The following is a 24,620-nucleotide window of genomic DNA, read 5'->3' as shown; positions in this document are numbered from 1 at the left end:
AAGGAGAGGGTAGCGGCACCTGGTGGGTGAACTTATAGCAGCCACGAATCGTTCCAGGGCTGTGCAGTTTCTTCGAATTCTTTATCTGTTTCTGCCGATCAGCAGTTACACCAAGATGCAAATGTATTGAGCACTACCTTTTCTATTCGCACTGCATTTTTTTATTCGAGGTAACAAGAAAGCAAATTTTCAAGAAAAAAAGTGGGGGCAGGTTCGTTACACGAGTCCCTAGTACCGTATTTACTCGCATAATCCTCGCACTTTTTTTTTTTCGGAAAAGTCAATGCAAAGGTAGGGGTGCGAGAATTACGCGGGGAAAAAAAATTTGGTGCACAGTGTTGCCAATTTGCCTTATGCCAATCCCGCTAAATTTAGCGGTCGTTTTTTGTATATGTAAGCTCAGTGTTGCCAACAGCAGCTATTTCTTTTTATTTCATTATTTACAACGTAAACAGTCTCCCGTCGATCAGCGATCATGAAATTGCCGCCTTTGCTTTCTGGCGCGCGCCCTATCTCGTCGTCGTATGTGCATGCCCAACTCCAGTAACGCACGTTGAAGTCGGTGACGCCGAAGTGCCTGCCTGCGGTACGGTTGCCATGTTCGATCGCGTACTCTTTCGCTTTCAATTTGAAAGCGGTAGTGTAGCTAGCGTTCTTCCCCATGGCGAAGCGGCACCAAGCACAAAACAAAGAGATCAAAAAGTTCTCAAAATGGCAGCGAGCTATCCACCACTGACGCGAGTGACTCACTGACTGCTGCCGCTCAACGACGGGACCACGACGGCGACACGATGACACGACAGCGGGCTGCGCGAACACCGTCGAGTTGCGCGCACGCGAAACATGCGCGAAACCGGCTCAAGGACAGTGTGAGTAGCGTGTTAGGGCTCCTGTTAGGGAGTAGCCAAGCAGGTTGTTAGGGTGCCTGGATGGCCTTGGATACACAGCGTTCTCCGCCGAACGGAGAGGCGGCGGGGGAGGGCGCGCGTTGGAGAGCGCGTGTAAGGTCCCTGAAATTACTAATTTTAGGGACCTTAAGCGCGTGCACCATGCGGGTTTCGCAAGCAGGCAACTTTCGCCGCTGCGAAGTTGGGGGTGCGAGGATTATGCGAGGAACCAAAAAATCCAAGTTTTGGTGGCTCACATTAGGGGTGCGAGGATTACGCGAGTGCGAGGATTACGCGAGTAAATACGGTATGCCTCATGCAGAGGTGCCCTTGAACACCTTTGCAGAAGTGGGGCCAAAAGTCTACCCAGAAATTGGGCGGGAAACATGCAAAAAAAAAAAAACCACTTGACCACAAGAGGCCTGGCAGCATGCTGGAAAGCATACAAGCCTTGTGCCAAGGAGTCATTAATTGGTGGTGGGCCCAAGACCCGTGCTCCTGGCTGATGGAATGCCCACAGGTATCCTCATCCTGAAGGAAAACTGCTGGAACAAGAGCTTTCCTTGTGTCTCTCGTTAGGGCGTGCGCACAGCCCCGTTTTGACTTTGGCTGCCCCAGAGAGGCCAGACAGTGTATGCAAGCCTGGGCATCTTTCCACTGCTTAGGCGATAACTAAGGACACCTGGGAGGGTTTTTTTCTCCTCTTGTTTCTCTATGTTTGTAAGCTTTGATGCCACCATCATTCGTAGTACAGTCTACGCCCGTTACAATGGACCCTCTGAATCCGGAAAAAAACGTCCGCTGTAGCCGAAGTATGCAGTATCCGATGGAGGGGGGTGGTGGAGTGGAGTATGAGCCCTAAAGTGGGTACTTTGACCGATATTGCATATGCATAGTGCATGCACTTTGTTCTTTCTTTCTACACACCTGCAGCACGTCTGCACAGTGTTCGCGCGAGGTCAAAGAATCGCGTAAACACCGTTTCCAAAGCTTACCACCGGCACTTGGAAAAGGCCTAGCGCATGCGGTCCAGCGTGTAAATACGCATGATAAGCTGAGCAAATGAAGCAAGAATATAACTAGGCACAATTATTAACCAGCTATAAAACATCAGTCGTGGCCATCAGCATTAGCTAGGCTCTTTTAAATACCCTCACAACGAGGCAGGTTTTCCCGAAACCGTTCGTCAAACAAATTGGATCGCTGCCTGACGTTCCCTCAAGGCAGCTTCCACATTTATAGCGATTTTAGTCTGGTCATTGAAACAGCTGTAATGAAATAATCTGATGACGGGCAGCTGTAAAAGCGAAAGTTAGACCAGTTGGACTGCGCACGGCTACCGGCAGATTGCACACATTGGATGGGGAACAACTCTCCTACTTGAGGCATTTCTTACCTTTTTCACCGGATGGAACGGGAACGATGCATGCGTGGGAATAATAAAAGCCGAACTTCACTGAACCCGAGTTTTTTATTACATAGAAAAACTTATGAGGGCAGACGCACCTCCGAGTGCACCACTTCGAGTATTCGATAGCCCTCACCGGAGTCGCGTTTATCGTCAGCGGCCTTGTTCTTGATGGTAGAGCGGACCGTCTGCTTAGACAGGCCTGCACTTCTGGCGATATCGGCCTGCTTTTACCCATGTTGAACAGCGTGAATTACGCTTAATTTATCTGACAGTGAAATCAGCTACCCTGCCGCCGGTCGCATAAAAAAAAAGCCACTGGCACTGGCTTGGCTTGGCTGCGCCAACGACCCGGCTGCCAACAATGTTGCCAGACATAACAGTTTTCTTGCCAAAATAAACAAAGAAAAAGCACATCGGGTGCCGGCCCCATGGAAATCCGCTATAAACATTCAGTCAAAACAATTTTCACCTAAAATTTAGTCTGTTGTAGCCGATAGTCTGCTCTAGCCGGGTCCGTTATAAGACGAGTGGACTCCATTTAAAATGCATGGGGACCAGACAAACCAACAGAAATGGTCCGTTGTAACCGAAAGTCCGTTGTTGCCGGATCTGCTGTAACGAGCGTAGACTGTACTGTCATTTAGATGAATCCAGCCACATCGAGTAGATGAACTTGGGTAAGCATTCTTGTTGACGAGACGCTGTGAAGGTGGGCTCTGGCCACCCTGGGGCAGGGTGGGGGTTGGTGTCCTGTGCACTCCTGCAAATCCCACCATTTTAAATGGTCTCATTGAGCATGGTCACCATGGTACAGTCGAATCCCGCTACAACGAAATTGACAGGACGTGCGAAAAATTTCGTTGAAGCGAAAATTCGTTGAGGCGAAATCTGCACCAACACACCACGGAAAGGCCAGAAAAATAGCCCCGTACGTTTCCGCAACATTGGCAGCATAATACAATGTTTAGAAAAAGGAGTGACGCGCCATAACTCATTTTTATTCGGATAACAAACATAACAATGGTTATCTGTTTTTTCACTGCACCCAAAGAACGCGTTACGGCGGGGGGGGGGGGGGGGGGGGGGGGGGTGAAGATATGCAGGCGCAAAACGTATCGCTGTACAACAAGGCGTGTCCACCGAGCTGATTACTTGCAGATAGCTGCTAGGCCGTCGGAAGCCCCCCTCTCGCTTTGTGGCAGGAGCAGTGCCGTTATCTTATCCTCCGACAGGGCACGGCAGCTACTGACCTTGGCAGGCAAGACGCGCGCGCTTGCATTTAACATGACCGCGCGCTCGCGACTAAGATAGGATGACTAGGCTTCAAGACCAAACACGCACACATGACTTTTGCTCTTGGCTATGAAGAATGGTTGAAGGAAAACGGCAAGGACAGCTGCTCACAACGCATACATGACGGCACCGCACCAGCAGCGGAGCACATTCATGCAATTTCAACTGGATACGGATTGGCTATAGCTCTGGGGCTCCGCCTTGGCGAAGCGGACCTGCGCCTCGTGTAAAGACGGCCAGCCACATCGTTATCACCATCAAGCAATGGCGTGCGCCTGAGTTATTTTTTGCTTTGTTTTGGGTGGCGGTGTGGTCGCAACGCGCATGTTTTCGGTGAAACTAAGCATCCTGAATGTATAAAAAGTTACAGATAGCTGGCGCTATGCTTATTTTATTGTAAAATAATTGTTCAAACCCAGCCCAAATCATCGAAAATTTCGTTGAAGCGAAAGCAAGCCTGACAAATGGTTCGTTGTGGCGAGGACTTTGTTGCATTGACTTCTATGGCTAGCTGACGGGGAATTGGAAATATTTCGTTGAAGCGGAAATTTCGTTGAAGCGGCGTTCGTTGTAGCGGGGTTCGACTGTATTGCCATTCAAAGCATCTGCTTGATACAGAGCTTTGAGATTTCTGGTTTATTTTATTATCACCAGGTACGCCCCATGTTGCCAGGAGCCAGTGTTGTACAGATGGCAAAAGAAGAATCGGGATGGGAAAGTTATATCTGGCCATGGTGATTCCTATGACTTTAAGAGCTTAAATTCCCCTAGGCCTGATTGAACGCATACCAGTACTGAGGACAGTTTGGAGCATGGTTAGTTGTCTTTGCATTGATTGGCTACAAGATGCCTCTGCCATTTACTAGCCGTATTGTTGTCCTGATTATTGTGCCGATGTGGGTCATGCCGTTCCCCGCGGTTGCCGTCGCATTTGACCTCAATGTACGGCAACCGTACGGCCGGCAGTCCTTGCAACCTGTGACCTCGGGCCAAGCTCTGGTGCAGACTGGCCGCTGCCCCGCCGCTTTGCTTGGGGTCACGGGTGGGGAGCCAAGTAGGTGGCAGGCGAAATTAGAGTAGGTCTCCTTTGAGCACTTCTTATCATGGGCTGTGCAGCTGTCGTCGGAGTGCTTCATTCGCACTGCTTTCAGCCTCCTGGTAACTGCAATGAAAACTCGTTACAGCAGACATTTGAAAATGGTTTGGTTGGTTTTCCTATGGTCACCGCGTTCGCAACATTTCATACAAGAGACACAGTTACAATAGACTTAGCTGAGGTCACTATTTAGAAGAGGCAAGATGGAAAAGGGGCCCTTTATGGAAGGTACTGGGGAAAACTGCCTTGAAGATGAAGCTGTGGCCTGCATCCAAGAGACTAAAGAGGTCTCAGAATCTTTTTGACGAGTATGTGTCTGCAGGTCTAATCCTTGTGGTCCCCAATGAGCCTACGGATCATGTGATCCTCGCACAAGTAAAGGGTGCCCTTTAGGATGAATCACAAGAGGAGTACATTGTAGATGGCACACACAAGAGGAGCACACTGTAGATGGCACAGCAAATTTACCCAGCCTTCGCTGCGTGGAGGTGCCTGCTTGCCGGTGAGCGCATCGGCGGTACGGCTTTGTTGTCTGCTTTAGCAACGGTTGTTTCGGGCCTGTTTTGGTGCAGCTTCGAGTCTATTGCGCGCTTCTTTCAAACAGCTTAACTTGTTCGACAGCACCTCCTGGGTAACCCATACCCTGCGAAATTAGGTGTTCGTACAGCAAAGATACATGAAGGATTGGTTTGCAGGGCAGGAAAACAAAACGTAGAGACCACATACAGACATCTGGCCGCTAGAGAAACGCTACCTTTTGCGCACTGCTTGCCAGGAATGGGACTCCGTTTTCTAAATTGGCAAATACCAATTCGGTTGTGTTTTAAGAGGTACTACAAAAGGCAAAAGTAGCAACTGGTCCTGATAAATAGCGACTATAAAAGTTCCCTCAGCTTTCTTGCAATTCTCAAACTTACTAAACTAACTAGTTTTAATCGGCATAAATTGGAATCTCTAAGCTCACATGCCAAATTGTTTCGGTGTCTGTGCTTGTGCCACGCGGTGGTGTAGCTTCAAGCTAGCATATCTGGATGGCTAGGTTCCGCTGTCTCACCCTTCAATAGACGCTCCTCTCTATTTTCTTTCTCCCGAGTCACGGCCGGGCTACAGCGGCTGCCTCCGCTGCTCTAGCCCGGCCGTGGCCGACGCTGCTGCTGCGTTTGGGGCGCCGCCCTTGGAATTCCAGGTAACGGCTGGCGGTATTGACTGGCGGTATCTCTGGTTTCACTCATTGGGCAGCCATGTGTGCGAATTCAAGTGACGTAGCGTAGGCAATTGTTGTGGGTGTCGTTTAATGCTTTCCAACAACCTTTACAGCGTGGATTGAAGCCAATTTTTTTTTTTTTTAAGGTGCCTTTGCGACAGTTTTAGGGGGAGACCCTTTTTTATTTATTTATTTATTTATTCGCATTACCTGCAGCAACGATAAGGCATTATGGCAGGGGGGGTATACACAAATACATGACTATAATTTGTCACAAAGGGGGGGAAAACGAGAGGGGAGAACATGCGACACAAATCAGCACAAGAGCGCGTCAGGGGTACAAGCAACGTCAACGAAACATGTGGAACGGAGCATCAGGTGTGCAGTCAACAAGATTACTTGGTAGCTTATTCCATTCACCAATGGAATGGGGGAAAAAAGAACAATCAGTAACTGCAGCCAATTTCACGAATTTCCCATTCATGGTCGTGTCGCTTAGATAGTTTCAAATTAGATTTCAAAAGCACGGAATAGGAAACATAGAAGCCGAATGATGTCTTGGCCTTTTTTCGGAAATTCAAAGTTGCATCCTTATATAAACAGTGCCCGTTTCTCGCCACCCTTGAGCGCTTTACAAAGCCATCACTCGCTTTGGAAGCAGGAATCGCTGTTTGCACAGAGCTAGAACTGTCATTGCAGGGTGGTGGGCTTCTTGACCATGTGCCCAGAACGCTCCCACTGGATTCCCCCCCTTTCACAGGAGGAGCTGTTGCGGGAGGTCCTCCGTCCGGGCTGGGAGGGTGCCTGGCGGCTGGAGGAGTGCCCCTCCTCCCCCAAGGGCCGGGGGGCCCACCCGGGTGGGGGCAGGGGTGGCCGCCGCCTGGTGGCCAGTCGCCCCGTGGCTGCCCACCAGCCACTGCTCGAGGTGCGGGGCAAGGTCCTGTCGGCCGGCCAGTTCCGCCTGCAGAACCCCGTCTTCCAGAAGAGGTCAGTGCGTCCCTTCTCTGTCTGCCCTGGATTGGAAGGGAGTGCTGGCTGCACGGGCAGCAGGGGCAGGCGTCCGTTTCCAAGGGAGCTTCGGGGGCGTTCGGGCCACAAGTGCGCGGCTTTCCAAAGGGGCAAGTGACCCTCAGCGCAAAGAAGGAGTAGCAGCAATGATAGTGAAGAATCAGCGAGCTAGCTGATCGTATTGTCTCGGTCGTATTGTCTGTAGATGGCTGTCATGCTGTTTGAAAGGTGGTGCCCTCCAGATGTTGATGCACAGACGGCCTATGAAATGGCCTTGTGGGGTTCTGCTTGCCGCAATGGGAGAAGAGTAGTGACCGTCTGACAGGGGCTGCTGGAGCGTTTGATCTGTTGGAACTCACTGGCAGCAACTGCTGCTATCATTGAAGGGGTTGTAGTAGAAGCGCACAACTGCCAATCTCCAGTTCCTCTCTGTGCTCCTATTTTGAATTTCCCGCCCCTTTCTTTCCCCCCCTCTCTGTCCCGGCCCAGGTTGTACCCATATGTGCTGTTCTACAAGGGCCTCTCCGGTGGCAGTCGGACAGGGATCAAGGAGGAGGAGGAGGAGGAGCGGGAAGAGGAGGAGGAAGGGTCCCAGAAGGAGTGGGTGTGCGTGGACGGGCGGGCGTACGGCAACGAGGCGCGCTTTGTGCGCCGCTCGTGCCGCCCCTCGGCCCGCGTGTTGCACACGCTGCAGGGGGGTCTCCTGCGGCTCTACCTGGTGGCCAGCCGGGACATGGCGCCCGGCACCGAGATCACCATCCCCTTCGACTTCGACTACCGACGCTGGTCAGTGCTGCGTGGCGCTGCTGCCGCCCCGGTCATCCATCACCTGTGGGCCCCCTTTTGGGAAAGAGTGCACATAGTGTGTCTGTGGCGTAAAGCGGGCGTGTGCACGAGCATCATGCAAAAATAAAATGCACAGTGTTAACTGCAGTTGAGCAGTGTCGGTGTGAATTATCCGTGGCAACCCAGTGAGCCAGGGGAAACAAAGTGAGCAATATAGGCGGTGAGCTTTTGAAAACTGAAAACCAAACATGGTAGGATGGCGTTAATTAAATGGTATAAGTTTCAGCGTATTTACAGTGGAGGTGTAGGGGCTGGATCGGAGAGCTTTCTTTTGGTCATCTCCAGCCGGCCTGCCGTTGGGCCAGTTATCTGGTTCTCACGTCACCCAAACGTGCCATGACATTATGCCTCAAGGAGAGTTGCCTTTTTTTGTTGCAATTATAACTTCAGCAGTGTATATGGTGCGTCGACTTGGGAAAAGTTCAGTGGGCCCTGATGAAAATGCGAGTGCTTGTATGTCAAGTGCGAGTTCAGCAACCTGGCGCTCTGACTGGGACATAACTTGCTGGTGCACACCACATGGGTGCAAGAACGCACAGTGGCACAGTTCTGTGCGGGTCTGTCCCTTTTGTTCTTTCGTGCCAGTAAGTGCGTCTCAACAAGTGATGTCTTTGTGCACCGGCAGCTTGTTTGAAGCTTGCTTGGGGGAGCAAACTGTGTGCCTGCTTCTGGCCCTGATCCAAAGCCGGTTGTCCTCCTCATGTGCGCAGCATCCACCGTGTGACGTGTGCCTGTGGTCAGGACGACTGCCGGCTCAACAGGAAAGGGCGTCGGGCCACTTCCAACACGCCGTGAGTGGCTGCTCCGCACTTCCAGTGTTTGCATGCCTCCGTACGAAAATTGTTCACAGAAGGGGCAAGCCTTCAGGCACCAATTTATTGGGCAGGTGGGAATGGAGATTTCTGCCTTCGAGGGGAATACAAAGGAAATAATCACTGTATTTGCTGTGTTTCTTTTATTATTAGTGCCCATAAACAGCATGATGCCTTAGGCGTGGTGCACTAAAGAAATAAAGTGAAGATCGATATGTACAACAGAGAAAGAAGACAGAAAGAAAAGAAAATAGTAACAATGGAGCAAACACCACACAGCGAACACAAGACTCAACAACACCAAAGAATACACTCGGGCTTTGAACACATCCTTTTTACAGTTCGGAAAAGGGCTGTAACTGTCAGGAGGTGGGCTCTCTGGACAGAACTTTTACTATAAATGACGGGAAAACTGTGGCGAGGAACGACATCGTACAGGGATAAGATAGTTGATGGGAGCGTGCAAATCGGCACGGTTGGAGAAGGCACATATCAAGGAGAATTGTTCTGCCACTCAGTGTGCCTAATTCAATGTGGTAAAGTATTCTGTCATGTGTAACATATTCTCGTGGCAAATGATCCGTGTGGAAACTTCGGAAACCCGTAATCTCGACTTGGTACACGGATAGCAGACTATGCACCTGCGACGCTCCTGAAAGATGGCGTGGCTCTTCATTGACAACAGCGGGGTTCAGTTGGGTGCACGGGAGCGGTGAGCTCAAGAGATGCGCCATCACGAAAGAAACTAGATCCGGACATCGCCGCGTGCGGCAGCAGAGAGATTGTCCACGTGTAGCACCAGGGGTTGAACGACTCCAGCCACTCAAGCAACGCGCACCTGTTGAGGATGTTGCAGATGGGGGTGCTTGGGTTGTTTTGAGAATAAACCCCGTTGGAAGTTTGCTTTGGTTGCCTTTGTGTCTTGCCTGCCAATGCAGTACAGAGGACAGCGGCGTGTGGAGGATTGTCCGAGTGTGACCCACTCCACAACCATCATAATAGATTCGAACAAATCTCATCTGGACTCTTTCCAAAGACAGTGACAAGTAGTAAGGAACACAGTTCCGTACCGCTGCACAGTTCTATAGGTGATAGCACATGGCAGCCTGAAAGAGTGACAGCTAGCAGGTAGGATCGTTGAACTCTAATGTGATGCACATTACGAAACCAAGGAACTTCACTTTGTATTCTTTCAAAGTGGTCTTCGCTGACTCTTAGTACCTATATTTCTAAGTTCGCTGACTCTTCTCCCACCTTTAATTTGCCTTGGATTTTTCTAGTGGCGTGCCAGTCAGTGAAGAATCACATGTGCGCTTGTGTGGAGCTACTTGGACTTCATAGACTTCCTTAAAGGAGTACTGACACGAAATTTTTATGTTACGTTTTTTTCGCTGCTATGCGTGCCTACCAGCCCCCTAATCATAGAATGACAGATTAGACGGTCGAGCGCAGCGTAAACATTCATTTACGGCGTCGTTTATTCGTGCCAGTTTCGGTTTCGACTGAAAAACGCCGAGCGGCCGCCATGACAGCATGTATAACATGACGTCACCATTCTTGCCGTATCGCTGCCTCTCTGGAAGCGCGCGCGAGCGAGCGCACGCGCGCGCCCAGACCAGCCGAGGTTTTCGCCGTCTGGGAAAAAACTGAACTGAACAAACAAAACTGAAGGCATAAATCATTTCGTGGCTTAGTGTCAACTGAGCGAACGAATTGCAACAACCTGACGGCAGCCAGCTAACTGATTCTGTGCGAGGGTCGGCGGGCCGCACACTAACACCAGAGGAAATCAACAAGGAGGATGCAGAGAGGAGGGCAGCCCTTTCGGATTGATTTTTCTACGAAAGTTGCGTAAACGCACCGAGAGTGGTCGAAGCGTGGCCTAGGCACTCCAGACTTCAATTTGTGCAATCCCCCAATTTTTGCAAGTCACTTGAGTGTCCGTGTAATTTCCCCGAGGGCTTCACAGAGGTCTGCATCTCGCCCCCTCCGCAGGCCGGAGCGGAAGCGGCGTGGCCGCCGCATGAGCAGTGGCAGCGGCAGCCACGGCGTCCTGCCCCCTGTGGTCCCCGAGGTCAAGGCGGAGGTCAAGGATGAGGTGATGGTGGTGGCAGCGCCGCCGGCCGTGGAGCAGCCGTCGCCACCGCTGCCCACCCGTTCGTTGTCCTCCTGCACCTCCGGCCTCGCGATGCCCCCTGCTGCTGTGCCGGCCGACGAGGACGAGGTGGAGGAGGAGGAGGAGGTGACGACGAGCGGGCCCACCTCCCTGGACAACACCAAGGACGAGAACCAGCCGACTGTGTGCGCCGAGGCCACCACTTCTTCCAACGACCACCCGGTGGGTGGATTTCTTCCCTCTCCACGAGGGCGTGGGGGGAGCAGTGTGCGCAGTAGTTGCCCTGCGGAGTGAGGGAACGAATGAGCACCAAAGTGGCAGAGACTGGCTTTGGCCCGCATCAAAAGCTGGCTCTTGCTTCATACGGTGGAGGGGATAGGCACACTTTCAGTGGTGTGGTGGTTGAATTGCGAGTGCCGGTTGCTCTGTCCCTTCACTGTGACAGTCACTTCATGACCGTTGGTGGGGAAGATTCACTGCAGAGCATGTTTTCTGGGGGGAGGAAGGCAAGGAGTTCAGTCTATGGTGAGGGGGTGTACTTATTATGTTGAAGGGGCCTCCCACTTGTTATTCCAGTTGGGTGGTGCTGTCTGGACCCCATCTGTGCACAGAAAGGAAAGTGTGGGGCATAGAGAGAAGGGAAGCAGCGCCCCCCTTCTCCTCCGTTTGAATACTGCAGACCTCAGACAGGTTTTTTTTTTTCTTCATTGTAATGAGTGCAAACTGTAGTGTGCATGGCTTCCACTAGGTGGCATTGGCCTGCTTGGCACGAGCCGCGCGGGATGGTCTTGCTTGTGTGAGCGCGAGAGACTGTGTGGCTGACGTGTCCTCCTCCCTCTCTCCCCCCCTCTGCGTGGCTGCAGGATGGCAGCCCCTCGCAGCTGGCGTCCCCCGACTCCAGGGGGGGCCCCGAGGGCATGCTGCCAGGAGGCAATGATGGGGACGACCCCGACGGGGATCCGCCAGGACCTGCCCAGGGCGCCCGCAGGCGCAAGATGGTGAGTGGGGGAGCACTGCTCCCGCAGGGCGGCAGCAGGGCACTGTTTGTGTGTCGAATCGGAAGGCGCAACCTGTCTTCGGGGGCGTGCATCCGTGTGCCCTTGCTTGCACCTTGTTTTGCTTGTACCGCTAACCGAGTACCACTGTACCTAGCCCAGAGTGTGTGAGGGTGGTAGGGGTGAAGCCCTGGCCTCCAGCTGGGCAGGGGTTGTGGCCGGGCCTCTCCAGCCTCCCTGACGAGTGCTCTCTCTCGGCCCGTGTGTGCAGACGCGGGAGGAGCGCAAGATCGACGCCATCATGCGTGCCTTTGAGAAGATGGAGCGGACGGAGAAGCGGCGGCAGCAGGCCCTGGAGCGCATGGCCCAGCAGCACCACCACCGGCACGCCCACCCGGACGAGGCCTCCGCCACCACCGCCACCACCACCGCGGTGAAGCTGGAGCACTCGGAGGAGCACTCCGAGGACGGCTCGCAGGCGCTGCCGCCTCCGCCGCTGCAGCTGGCCACCCCCACCCCCACGGCCACCACGCTGCCGCCGGAGGCCGAGTCCAGCAGGGGGCTGCCGGAAGAGGGGGACCAGCGCTCCCGGTCGGCCACAGCTGCTGCCCACCAGCAGCAGAGGGCGGCCAGCCGCAAGGGGTGAGGCAGCCCGCTTGCGACAAGTCCGTTTGTGCTGCAGTTGCTGGGGTAGCTACGGCCCAGTAGGGGTGGTCCAGATACTGGGAGGCTCGGCACTGCCGCCCTCTCCCCTTAATAAGGAGAGAAGCAGCCGGTGTGTGCAGTTCAAGCATTATGTGCACCGAGTGCACAGTTCAGAAGGTGGAACTAGGTCCATATTAAAACAGTTGCATATGGGACAGGCTTTTCTTTGTGGTTTTAAGAGTTTTGGGGTGCAGCCTGGAGTCGCTCGCAAAGTCCTGGTCGTAGCTTGGGAGGGGTGTGGAGTTACTTTCGTGCAAAGGACTATCCCAGTGCGGACAGAAGTCTGCAATGTTTAGAAAAGGAGGTCTTGCTCTCAATGGGATGTTTGGCTCTATGTGTTTTATTTTTTTTTTTTTTTCTGTGTTGAGTCATACATTTTTCCAAATAGTATGTTCTTCTCTCGCTTTTTTTTTTTAACATCAGCGAGGTTCTACTGTAGTAACTTTTGAATCTCAAATGTAATATCAAATTTTTAAAAAAAATTTTTTACAGGCCTCGATTTTTTATTACATTTTGTGCAAAAACAAAAGCTACTTCGCATGTTCAGGAGTCTCAACCCAAAGAATGCACTTTTTCACTCTCATTCGCAGCAGTTCAGTTGCATCCGGAGTGGGCGCAATGCACATTTGAAGGGAAAAAAAATCTACTTGCATTAGAATTGCTGTATGGCAGTCATACGTAAAGTCTAGACAGCGCCTCGCAACTCAGAAGCGAGCACTTTGGAGGCATGAACAATAGGACATGAAAATACAGCACAACCACAATAGACCCTATGCAAAATGCGCCCCGCCATCTCACGTCGACTCCGGTAACTAGGTCCGCCATTTTGGTGCGGTCGTTTGAAACCGAAACCAATTAGCAAAACAGAAGGCGGGCATTGACCGCTCTTGGTGATGGACTACAATGCCGGAGCATTGCTTCGTGCCGCAGAGCACGCAATGCGGAAATACCAGTTCAAATGAAGAAAAGGTACGTGAAGTTCCACGCTTTTAAACGAACTTTGTGGCGCGAACTGTGCCGGCGCGAGCAACCTTTGTGACACGCTGGGCGCGGTGCGCTTGGAGCGAATATTTGTCGTTGGTTCGCTAAGCGCGGGGTTCCGTAGTCGCTGTCCGTATGAAAATTACAGCTGCGTTGGAGTTCTGTTGTGCAGCCTTTGTATTATAAATGAAGCCTGAGCGTGCGCCGCCTATTCACGCGACTGACAGCGGCACTCGACCGGGAAAACAGTACCACACGTTGCCAAAATTAGGCTGTTTCTTTTCTCGTTGCTGTGGCTCTGGGCCCGCTTCATTGCATTGTTAAACGGTGCCGCTTAGTCCCTACACGAGCCTTTATCTTACCTAGGGCTGTAAACAAACTTTTCTTGCCGCAGTACGCCGTCACGGCGCGGTTGAAAATTTCCTCTGTGGCGGGCGCGCACGGTATGGGAGTGTGTTGTTGGTTTCTTTTTTACGTTGCATTTAGCCGCGCGTCGTTGCAGAAGTGGCGAACACTGTTTTATGATGATCTAACGTTGGAAAATTCGAGCTTTTGCACTTGGTTCCCTATTTGCCGGGCCGAAAGGTTTGTTGTTACGTCAAGTTAACTTGGTGCCCATTGTCGTTCCAGCAACGATGTATTTACTGTCGAATATTTTGCGACTAAAATACACACTCACTCCTCTAGTTTGTCACATGCTGCATGCATGCCTCCGACGTAATGATAGTGGCCATTGATGTAGGTAGCTGAGACAATTTTCAAGCTTTATTCAAAAAGAAAAAAGAAAACGGCCACAGTTGCATCAGGCCGCCGCGCATCAGCTTGAGTGCTTTTGCGTTTTTTGTATCCACAGTGAAAATCCCAGTAAATTAAACTACTTCGCTGATTTATAGCGCGTGCAGTATAGCAAACTGTGGATATAAATGGAACAAAAAGAAGCATTCGCGCACCCCTGCATATCGCGGTCTAGTAAACACGACGTTGCCCGGCCACTGCGTGATCGCGAGATGACCACGGCGAAATTTGGCATGAATGCTTGCTGGTAGCTCATAGGTGACCCTTCCCCGGCCACTGCGTGATCGCGAGATGACCACGGCGAAATTTGGCATGAATGCTTGCTGGTAGCTCATAGGTGACCCTTCAGGTGCCATGCCAGTCCTTGTTTCTGTCACTGGGGGGGGAAGGGGGGGGGGGGGGAGGAGCGGGAGGCCAGCACAACTGGGGCAAAAAACTCATTCCCAAGGCTACCAAGTTTTCTCCCAAGCGCCTCCACCGCACTTTGTTACTGCTCGCATTGCTCCTGTACTTGACGCGCATCGAACAGACGCATTGGCAAGGGAAGGGAGGGGCCATTTTGTTGCGGGCTTCTCCAGTGAATGTTTTGGACACTCGCTGGCTTGATGCCCTGCTGTCTCGGACGTCCCCACTGTTGTGGCAGCTCAGTGCACGCAAGCTCCGGTGGCGCCTCTTAAAACCTTCGGCTTGCAAGAGGGCGAGTAGGTGCACAGCAGCCAGGATGTGACTCCATGCTCTACTGCAACCCGCCGGGCACTCGCACGATGCCATCCCCAATCGCCCCACTGTCCGTCTCAAAGGTGAGGCACACAACATAGAGCCGGCCACTTTTCTTCTGGGAGCGAAAGCAGCTGCTGAGCCCGTGGATGAGGCCCAACCTGCAAGAACAGAGAGAGTATCAGTAAATAACACTCAAGGAAGAACAGGACTAGTCCGCTACAGTTTATGGTAAAGGGACAGAGCAGAAAGAAGTGGCCGCAAGGAACAGACTCAAAATGACCAGATTTTGTGTCTTGCTTAACACTGTGGCAAGGGCAATAATCTACAACTCAAACAGCAATGATGTCAAAATTGTTTGTCAAGTTCATGAGTGCAAGTATCTCTGCATGCTTTGTTAATGCATTTTTCAAGAGAAGGAAGTTTAACATTTAAAAACCTCAGCGTGGGTAATGATACCAGTACCCGCATAATCGTGTTCGTCATAACTTAAGCAAGCAATAATATGATTATCTGGAACTCACTTCCAGAATCTTTCGAGATAAACAGGTAAACAATCGGGCTATACCGATGACCCATCGAATTAAAAAAAAATCTTCTAGTTCAGTGAGTTCGAGCTAACGAGGATTTACTGTATTATCTATTCGTGCACACCAAAAACATGCGCTTTAGAAACAAACACAACCACCCCACCGCCAAAAAAGGAGAAGAAAGACACACAAACAGATTTGTGCGCAGAACATGCGCAATAAATAATGAAAACACACAAAAAAAGAAAATTCAAGGCGTATGTGCGCTTTTGTAGTTGACTTCGCCGCAAGGCACGATTGCTTTGCGGCAAACGCGCGGGCGGACGACCATCACGGGAAACGGCCGCAACCTTTGCGTAAACATCTTCGCCAAAAATCACCCCGTAAATTCCATGTACAGCATTTGAAAATACCTAATCCACCCACTAGCGGTACGGTCTGGCGATTGTCGCTCTCCTCTTTCAGGGTTACTGCAACAGGGTCGCCGCTACGCATTTGCGTGGTAAACAACGGTGAACAAAGTGCTCTACAAATGCTCATACCGGTTAACTCGCGTCAAGGAAAAAAACAAAGAAGGATTTACTTACGGCGAGTCGCACGTGTTTGTCCGCACCGATGAAGGCGAGCAATGTGCCTCGGTGGCTAGGCGGCATGCCCTGCTCCGCTGCCGCTCGGATGGGTCTTTGGCGCGGCACCCCGAGTGGTATGAGTCCGCCGCGCAGTCCGCCGCGCACAGTCCGCCGCGCAGACAAGTCCTTCGCCCACAATCCGCGGTCGAGAGCCGGAAAACACCGTCCAGTTTGAGCCATACTGCGTTACCGTCACCTACTCTTCCACAGTAAACAATCCGAGACTTCCCGATCGGCGCCCGTACCAATATGGCCGACGGTCTCGTTTACATCAGTGTTGCTAGATCACCAAGCAATTTCGCATAGGGTCTATTGTGGATCACAAAGAGGCGCTTCTTTGGAAGCACATCGGGAGCGCGAAGCGTGAATACGTAGCAGAAGGAAAGCCTGCACTACAGTTGCCGTGCATGGGCCTGCGCTATCAACTGTGGTCTAAAAGAAAAAAAAACATGCAATAAACACACCAGCTGCATTAAAATAGGCCAGCACCACTTTTGGTTTTGAGTTAACGGAGGCGCTGTCAAAAACAACAAGAGCGGCGACGATTGCTTTACCTGAAGCTGCCCTAACATGTAAACATCCGGTTGCAGTATTCGAAATGGCGGCCAGAGTCGACGGCGATCGGGTATTCGTGGCATCGGGTATCCGTGCAACGCAAATGGAGAAGTAAAAAAGGAATGCCCGACTGCAGCAGCAGCAGTCAGTCACTAGTGTCTGAAAAAAACTGTGGTTGATTCCTCTGTCATAGGAATTGGTAAAACATGAAAGTGAAATGTGCAGCGAAATCTGCAGCTGAGGATTATTTGTGGGTCAGCAACTGTCTTGTGGGTGTGCTTGGCGAGCGACATCCTGCTGGCATGTCGCTTCTGCAAAGGTGTACTCGCGTCGTTTCCGTGACGGATATGACGGCAGTGAAATCTTGGTGTATTCCAGCGTAAAACACTTTCGTGTTAAAATATAAAACTTGAAAACGAACAACTCGAAGTATAACGTACTCTTTTAGTACTAAAGGTTGCTTCCCCGCAAGAAGACCCTGTGTGCAGGGGTGCACCCTTTACAGGCCGCTTCCTTCGTTGTACTGGCGTCGCTTCCGTGACGGATATGACGTCAGCGAAATCTTCGCGTATCCGGGAATAAAACACTTCCGTGTTAAAATGGCGGTGCCCTCGTGGCCCCTTCTGTGGTGCCCCTGCAGGAAGCGCCGGAGGAGCACCCTGTCCCGGCGCCGGACGCGGAGCAACAGTGGTGGGCCCGAGCTGCTGCTGGCGGCCGCGGCCACGGTGGGCGGCCTGGAAGGGATGGGCTGCTGCCCCGAGGGGGTGGCCTTCCCGCCAGGCCTGCCCCCGTCGTCGCCGCCCCCGCAGCTCAGCGGCCACCCGCCCCTGGCGGCCTCCTCCTCCTACGAGGCCCTGCTGCCCTCCCCACTGGGGGCGGGTGGGGCGTCCTCTCCGGCAGGGGTGGGTTGCTGCTCCCCGGGACAGCAGCCGGACGCCTCCTCCTCTTCACAGCGGTCGTACGCCCTGCCCAAGTCCAAGCGGGTACGGGGCCTCTCCTTCCCTCGTCACACAGGAGGCATAGCTGTCCTGTAGTAGCACACACTGTGGGCGTCTTCAACTTAGTCTCTCACATCGAGTTTCATACTTATATACAGTAGAGGGAAACCTGGCGCCACTGTCTATGGGAGCCGCGCTTCAGCGAGCGTTCCGTTATGTACGGGGCAGGAACGTTCCACTTGTCCTTGGCATGGCTCATGAACAGGCTGAGAAGTTGTTTCTGGCTGCAAAAAAGGAGCAATATAACTGTAGAAGGCTCATCAAATTTGTTTTGTTATCATAAAACTGAACCTCCACAAAGATTAATTTGTCAGTGATTATGTAGAAGCTGCATGCACGATGAACAAGGAAAAAATGTTACCCTTTTTTGTTCATTTTGGCTTCGAGACAAAAAAGAAGCCATATGGCTAGGTAAGCCAAGTAGGCGAGGAACGTCGCTAGCGGCAATGGCGCCGACATTTCCCTCTAGTGTATATTAGTATGAAACTCTATGGTCTCTCACTCTCCTCAGGCTCCCCGAGAAGCAGTCCAGCGTTCGTTCTTCATGTGTAGTTAATGACATGGGGCATCATTAGACTATCCGCAGACTATTTGTGGTTTCAAGCCAAGACAGAAGTGCCCATCACTTGCGCGTCTTCCTTTTTCGTACGCTGCATTCAGTGTCATGGCCTATATTCTTGAGGAAGTGCCTCTTGTACTCTCCTGCCGTGCATGTCCCCTCTTTTAGCGCGCAAACTTCGGCTAACTTGGTAGGTCGAAAATGCAGTGTTGCAGCCGAATGGCTCAATGGATAAAACGGGAGAGTTCTCTTGAACGCAAAATATTGGTAGGCAAGACAGTTCAGAACTGCTGAACATGCTATCATGGACCATACATGTCCGCATTATTTTTGGCAAGAGAAACCACAGGAATATTTGAGGCAGAACATGAGTACATAACTGAGTATCAGTGTCCTTTTCAATACCCATTGAATTTATTTTCACAGTAACAAATAAAAAACATTGCTTTAGCAACACTGTTGAGGAAAGGAGATAAAAGCAAATAGTGCAACGGAAGATGTTGACCCGAGCTGTTCCAAGCACAGCAAAAACAAAAAGAAGGAAAGGGTGGGGGCCGTTCAAACAAATAGGGTGCGAGCACCGAGATAGTGCAAAAATGGTTTTGAGTATGCTTCACGAGAAAAAGTGTGGCCAGAGTGGAGAATAGCCCTAGGGAGGGGTGATAACAGGGCGTCTAAATGCATACTAAGGAAGACACACAAATTTGAAAATATTGATGATGTTTTGATAAAATGGGAGCAGCCTTTCAGCAGTTGGACACCAGCATTGTGATTTCGCACTCCTGTGCCTGGTTATTTCCCGTTCTGTGGGGTGACGCCCCTCCTCCCCTCTCTCCCCCGGCCATGCAGTTCCTGATGCAGGGCTGGCTCCACGAGAAGGCGGAGCAGCAGCAGGAGGGGGGCCCGGCCACCTCCGGCCAGGCGTCCTCTTCCTCCGGGGCGGGGGCCGAGGGCCCCGTGTACGTGCGCTGCACCCGGGACGGCGGGGGCATCTCGGCGGCCCACCTGCGCCGCCACAGCTGCTCCAGCTCCACCCCCAATACAGGGGGATCGGCCAAGAAGGTGGGCAATGGGGGGAGGGGGGGGGGAGTGGCTGGCTGGGGCTGGCGCACCTCAACTGTAAACAAACTGCATGTGCATTGCTGAATGGCTCTGAACAGATCCTCTCGAGTCATTTTGGACTGCTCAGAAGGAGTGCCTCACAGCACTGTCACCAACGAGATGAGGGATCTTGGCGGCTGAGGGTTGGTGGTACAGTAAAACCTCGTTACAAGAGACACTTGGTTATAAGAATGAAAGTGGTTGGGTTGGTGTTCATAGGTCCGCCATGTTAGCAACATTGCATATAAGAGACCTTGGTTGCAAGAGACACATTTCTTGAGTCCCTTGAGTGTCTCTTGTGACGAGGTTTTACTGTATTGGCTTTGTTGCCATGAACTGGTCGAGGTCGAAGCAACCTCTGTGTGCTTGCCAAGACCGAGCAACGTTGTCTTTCATGGTTTGACGGTGATGAAAGGAGCGGAGCTCCAGAGCAGTTGATAGTGGCGGTGGACTGTTCGCAGTGCACCGGAGTGAGTACCAATGCCTGTGGCATTGGTACTCCAGTGTGGTATTTTCTCATAGAATTTCCATTGCGAGGGCAGTTCTGCACTGCCCAGTAGCTTCTCGGAACGGTTTTGGGTGAGAAAATGAGAGACCCAAAGACAGCCAACGAGCGAGTGTCTTTAATGTACCATGACATTCTACTCGGTGGCAGCTGAAGAGCATTGACCGTAGGCGTTGAGGCCTTGTAACGGGGGCTGCCCCTCACTGGGCAGGTGGAACCACAATGCCCCGACGCCCGTTGCCCCTTTTTTTCTTCAGCCCACCACTGCAAAATGTCGCGGATTGTCGGGGGCCACTGGGCTGCTGCTCGTTGCTTGTGAAATGGACTACGTTATCTCTCAACGTTAACGAGGCCGTGCCTGCTTGCACGAGCCCTTCTTTCAGGAGGCGGGAGCGCAACCGTGGAAGAGTCGTGTGGTGCCGATGGCGAGGGAAGCCGTAAGCGCTGAGGTAGGGCGTCATGTGATGACACAATTGTCATTGGGATTGTATTCTGATGGAGGCAGAAAGCAAAAACACCCGTCTGTACGAGATTTCGCCACATGTTTTTAAGGATCCCCGGGCGGTCAAAATTAATCCGGAGAAATCCACTACGGCGCGCCTCACCGTCTAGCGTTGCGTCGACGCGTTAACCTGTGCAATCAATCACTGGGACTAAAAGAGAAGGACGGGGAGGGCAATGGGAAGGGAGGGGGAAGGTGAAGGGAGTGAAGGGCTCGATGGTTGGATGTGTGTCCATCAATTGAGTTCCTGTGTGTTAAATCGTGAGAACCATTTCTGTCGGAGCGTTGCCTGAAAGATTCTATAGCGTTCCCGACTGGTATTCCTTTCCTCTTCTTGTCCAGCGCTGGCTGCGGCAGGCCATGTTTGAGTCGACGGAGGAGGCACCCGACGAGAGCCACCTAGTGGAGGGTGCCTCATCGGAGCTGCCAGCGGAAGATGCGATGCTCATGTCCGGAGGAGCAGGAGGGGAGGACAGCTGCCACTCTGTGTCATCGCCACCTCCGGGAGGAGGCGCAGGTGGGTCGTGGGGCATCGACTGCCGGTCTGTTCTGCTCGGGTCGTGGTCGGGGAGAGGCTTCTTCTTTTCAGGGCCAACAAATCAATTGCGAGAATGGGCAGCCCTGTTGCTAGTTGACAAATCCCTCGTATAGTAGGTGGGGATCTTCGTGAAGCGAGAAGCGAAGCTTCAATTGCATGGCGCTCCAAAGTTGCCCCCCCCCAGAGTGGGTTTTAAAGTACCGTGTTTACTCGCGTAATAAACCCACTTTTTCTTTTTTTTTTTTTTTTAAGAAAATTTGGCGTGAACTTTGGGGGTGGGGAGGGGGTCATCATGTGGGAAAAAGTTGAAACAGACTTTTAGAAGTTTAAATTGTCGTTAAAGATCCCCAGGTGGTCAAAATTAATCCGGAGCCCTCCACTACGGCGCACCTCATCACCTGCGTTGCGTCAGCGCGTTAAACCCTACAATCAATTAATCAGTTGAAATTACGTCATTACGCCAGCGGGTTCCTTACGCGCGTACATATGGTATTTCTCTGCGTGGCGGCAATTGGGATGCACTGCTCTCTCTAAAGGCTGTTGGACGTCTGCTCTAGCCAGCAACCGAAGCGCGGTCATGAGCACTTCCACTGGCACGGCAAATTCATTTAGGTCAGCGGGATTAGTGTGGCCCGTGGTTGTTCTTTCAGTGCCACAAAACCGCACGGGGAACTTTCTTGAACTTGAGGGAGCTTGAAGGTCAGAGGGTCACTACCAGATGTTTCGTTGCTTAGAAGGGATACTGACCCTGTCTCAGAGAGATAACTGAAGAGGTCCGCATTTTTAAGTGACTGGTTTGTTGATGTGTGACTCGGGGAAAGCGAGAGAGAGAGAGGAGAGAGAGACCCTTCCCCCGTCCCTCCTCCTGCAGACCTGGTGACTCCCCTGAAGAAGCGTCGGCTGGTGCGGGAGTCCCGGGGCTCGCTGGACTCCCTGGCAGGGGGCCTGTCGCCAGCGACGGGGGAGGCGGCCGCAACGCTGCTCTCCTTCCAGACGCCCCTGCTGCTGCTGGCCTCCCAGGCACAGCAGCTACAGATGCAGATGCAGCAGCAGCAGCAGCAGATGGCCGTGGCAGTGGCGGCCACGCCCCCGCACCCGCCCGTCTCACCCACCACGGCCATGCCGGGGGAGCACGTGCTGCTGGTGCCGCAGCCACCACCACCACAACACCCGGTGAGTGCACCACTCTTCACGGGGGGAGGGCTTCTGAGGGGGTCGGAGTGTTTTGGGCGGCCGCCAGTTGAGTGAGCGTCCAGCTGCCTTATAAAACTAACTAAACTGTCAACGTAGCTCATCAGTTCTGTTGCATGATGAGGAAAATCAGTGTCAAGACAAGGATGACGAAAATAATGCACAGACACCAGTGCATTTGTCCGCTGGAGAAGCCAGTTGTTTGTCCAGCTCCTGGCTGGGGGCAGTGAACTGCTTGTAGTGCAGGGTGCTGGCAAGGGGCTGTGATTCGTAGTGACCGACTGCTACGGGTGCCCTAGTCAGAAATACAAGAAAACTCGTCACAAGGGACACTCCTAAGGGGGAATGCTTGGTTATAACAGACGTTTGAACAAGAGTGGTCTTATTGTTTTTTACATGTTCACCATGTAAGCAACATTGCATACAAGAGACCTTAGTCACGAGGGACATGCTTCCTGCGTTCCTTGACTCTCTCTTGTAACGAGGCTTAAAGGAGCACTGACACCAATTTTCGGCGCTAATATTATTGCACAGTTCGCTTCCTTCAGTCAACAGAATACCCTGGCTGAAATATGAGTGGCCTGCGACGCGAAGAACATAGTTCAATTGAATCTCATTTATCGCGCCGACGGAGCAGCGCGTGGAGCGGCACTCAGCAAATGGACATCAGCGTGACATCACCCCGTGAAGCCAAAAGAAGTGACGCGACAGCGCTCGTCAAAAACTCGTGACGTCACTTCACGCGCGCGGCCCCACGAGCGGCGAGCGGGAGCAACCCCTCTCAAGCAGGCACCGGTGACGTCCGCACAAAGCGGTGAGGTCAGGCCGGGATTCTGTCATATGCGCCGTTCGGGATGAAAGCGCGGGAATTTGAAACCAACGATTTTCAGGCCGTTCAATGTAATTAACTATCGCGCGCTGAAGTATTTGAAGTGCTGTTTCAGGTTCGCCAGACCATTAAGCATCGATAAAAGCAATAAAAGTGCAACATAAAATTTTCGTGTCAGTGCTCCTTTAACTGTACGTGTGCAGACTGCTAAGGTGTCGCTTACCCCCGCCGCAGGAATATCCGATGGCCGAAACTGTGACAGAGCCACCCCTTGCCCCGGCGCCACCATTAGCCGACGCGGGGGTGTCGGACCTTGTCTGTGCCGTCAGCGGGGGTGGTGCCCCCGAGGAGGAGGGTGGAGGCAGCCCGCTGCTGGACGACCCTCCCACCCCTCTGGACGACGAGGGCTCGGTGGACTGGGAGGACGGGCCCCCCTCGTCGCCCCCGGAGGTGGCACTGGGGCCCCGGCTGCTGCCCCCGCTCACCAGCGGCCAGCCTTCGCCCCTGGAGTTGGCCGGCCGGGGGCTGCCCCTGGAGGGGCGGCCCCCCAAGGCCACCCTGCGGCTGCCCGAGCCCCTGCCGGGCCCCCAGCCCGAGGACGACGAGGAGCCGGCGGAAGAGCGGCCGCCGTCCGAGCTGCGGCCGCCACCGCATGCACCGGCACCATCCGAGGAGTCGGCAGCGACGTCCTTTCAGAAACCGGTAGGCAGTTCCATCACGCAGAGCGGACAAGTGGAGCGCACGGGACTGGCAGGCTATAAATGGCGAGGGACGGACGCCGTGGAGAGGAGGCACAAAATAGCCATTTTATTTTTAGACATGTTACATTTCAGTTAGGGACTCTCAAATTACACGAGAATGAGCTAAGTGTAGTAGCTTAAATAAGTTCTTAGCCCACCTGTCGTGAGAAACCGTCTACTAGGCCGGCATTTACCCATATTCCGGTCATGTGGCACCCCCATCATACGACACTTTTGCACAGTTCGTTGAAGGTCGTATTATCAGGGTTCCACTGTAACATCAGCGTGCCTACCCGGAAATGTGGTTTCAGATGATATGATGTGTACTTTACTCAACATTGTTCTCCACAATGTTGGTAGCACAAAAAAGCCTTCACAGAATCGGCTGGATTGGGTTGGCACCCTAACGGCTTGTACTGCCGTGACAAGTGGTGCCCGTGCATGTTAAAATCGTGGAGTGAAATCCGCCTAGGCTTTTCCCGTAACATATTTGCTTCTTGTGCATCGGATAGAAGAACAGTAAAAAAGCAATGGAAGGCAGCTCTGGCTTGCCAGAAATGAGGTGCCTGTCCCCAGCAGCTCTGCTCTCTCTCCGATTCCTGCCTTCCCAGCTGCGACAAGAGCCTGACAGCCGGCCAGCGCGGGCGAGTGACTCGACCGGCAGTACAGTGGCTGAGGCAGTAGCAGATCCGCAGCCAGAGCCACGGGCGGACTGGGGCCGACCGGACGGCCCGGATGTGTCGGACTCGTCGTCTTCATCGTCCTTTGTGTCGGGGGCAGCGCAGGCTCCGCTCTCGCCCGGCGCAGCCAGGAGGGCCAGCAGCCTGCAGAAGCGCAAGGTGGGTGCCGCCCTCTTTTTTGCATGGCACTGTACAGCATCCTGGCTGTCGTTCATCTTCCTTTTTGCATTGCCCTTACTAAAAAGAGTCCCCTCTTGCTTGATAACTGCTTCCATGCCTTGAAATCTCACTCTGTCTTAGGGATCACTAGCCCTCATCCATGCTGCTCGTAACCAAATTACTGACCACATTCTTCTCTACCATTTCCTAGAAGTTGAAGGCTGCACACATTTTCCTA

At 52.7% G+C, this 24,620-nt stretch overlaps 1 protein-coding gene across 4 annotated transcripts in view; it reads left to right on the top strand.

Annotated features, from left to right (window-relative positions):
- LOC144158644 (uncharacterized) overlaps window positions 1-24,620 on the top strand; it is a 60,736-nt gene that overhangs the window by 24,719 nt on the left and 11,397 nt on the right. For all 4 annotated transcript variants that reach the window (XM_077689679.1, XM_077689678.1, XM_077689680.1 and 1 more), the window contains exons 9-20: window positions 6,652-6,878; window positions 7,389-7,685; window positions 8,456-8,536; window positions 10,553-10,895; window positions 11,537-11,671; window positions 11,940-12,310; window positions 17,221-17,563; window positions 18,987-19,199; window positions 20,588-20,762; window positions 21,655-21,956; window positions 23,038-23,505; window positions 24,155-24,382. In XM_077689679.1, coding sequence (XP_077545805.1) covers window positions 6,652-6,878; window positions 7,389-7,685; window positions 8,456-8,536; window positions 10,553-10,895; window positions 11,537-11,671; window positions 11,940-12,310; window positions 17,221-17,563; window positions 18,987-19,199; window positions 20,588-20,762; window positions 21,655-21,956; window positions 23,038-23,505; window positions 24,155-24,382 — 3,183 coding nt within the window. The remainder of the gene's footprint in view (window positions 1-6,651; window positions 6,879-7,388; window positions 7,686-8,455; window positions 8,537-10,552; window positions 10,896-11,536; window positions 11,672-11,939; window positions 12,311-17,220; window positions 17,564-18,986; window positions 19,200-20,587; window positions 20,763-21,654; window positions 21,957-23,037; window positions 23,506-24,154; window positions 24,383-24,620) is intronic.

This window comes from Haemaphysalis longicornis, unplaced genomic scaffold, assembly GCF_048455015.1.
Source record: "Haemaphysalis longicornis isolate Haplotype H1 unplaced genomic scaffold, Haemaphysalis longicornis Haplotype H1 scaffold_10, whole genome shotgun sequence".
Classification (NCBI taxonomy): Eukaryota; Metazoa; Arthropoda; class Arachnida; order Ixodida; family Ixodidae; genus Haemaphysalis; species Haemaphysalis longicornis.
The sequence above is the reverse complement of the archived record's forward strand: the minus strand, read 5'-3'. Positions and strand labels throughout refer to the sequence as shown.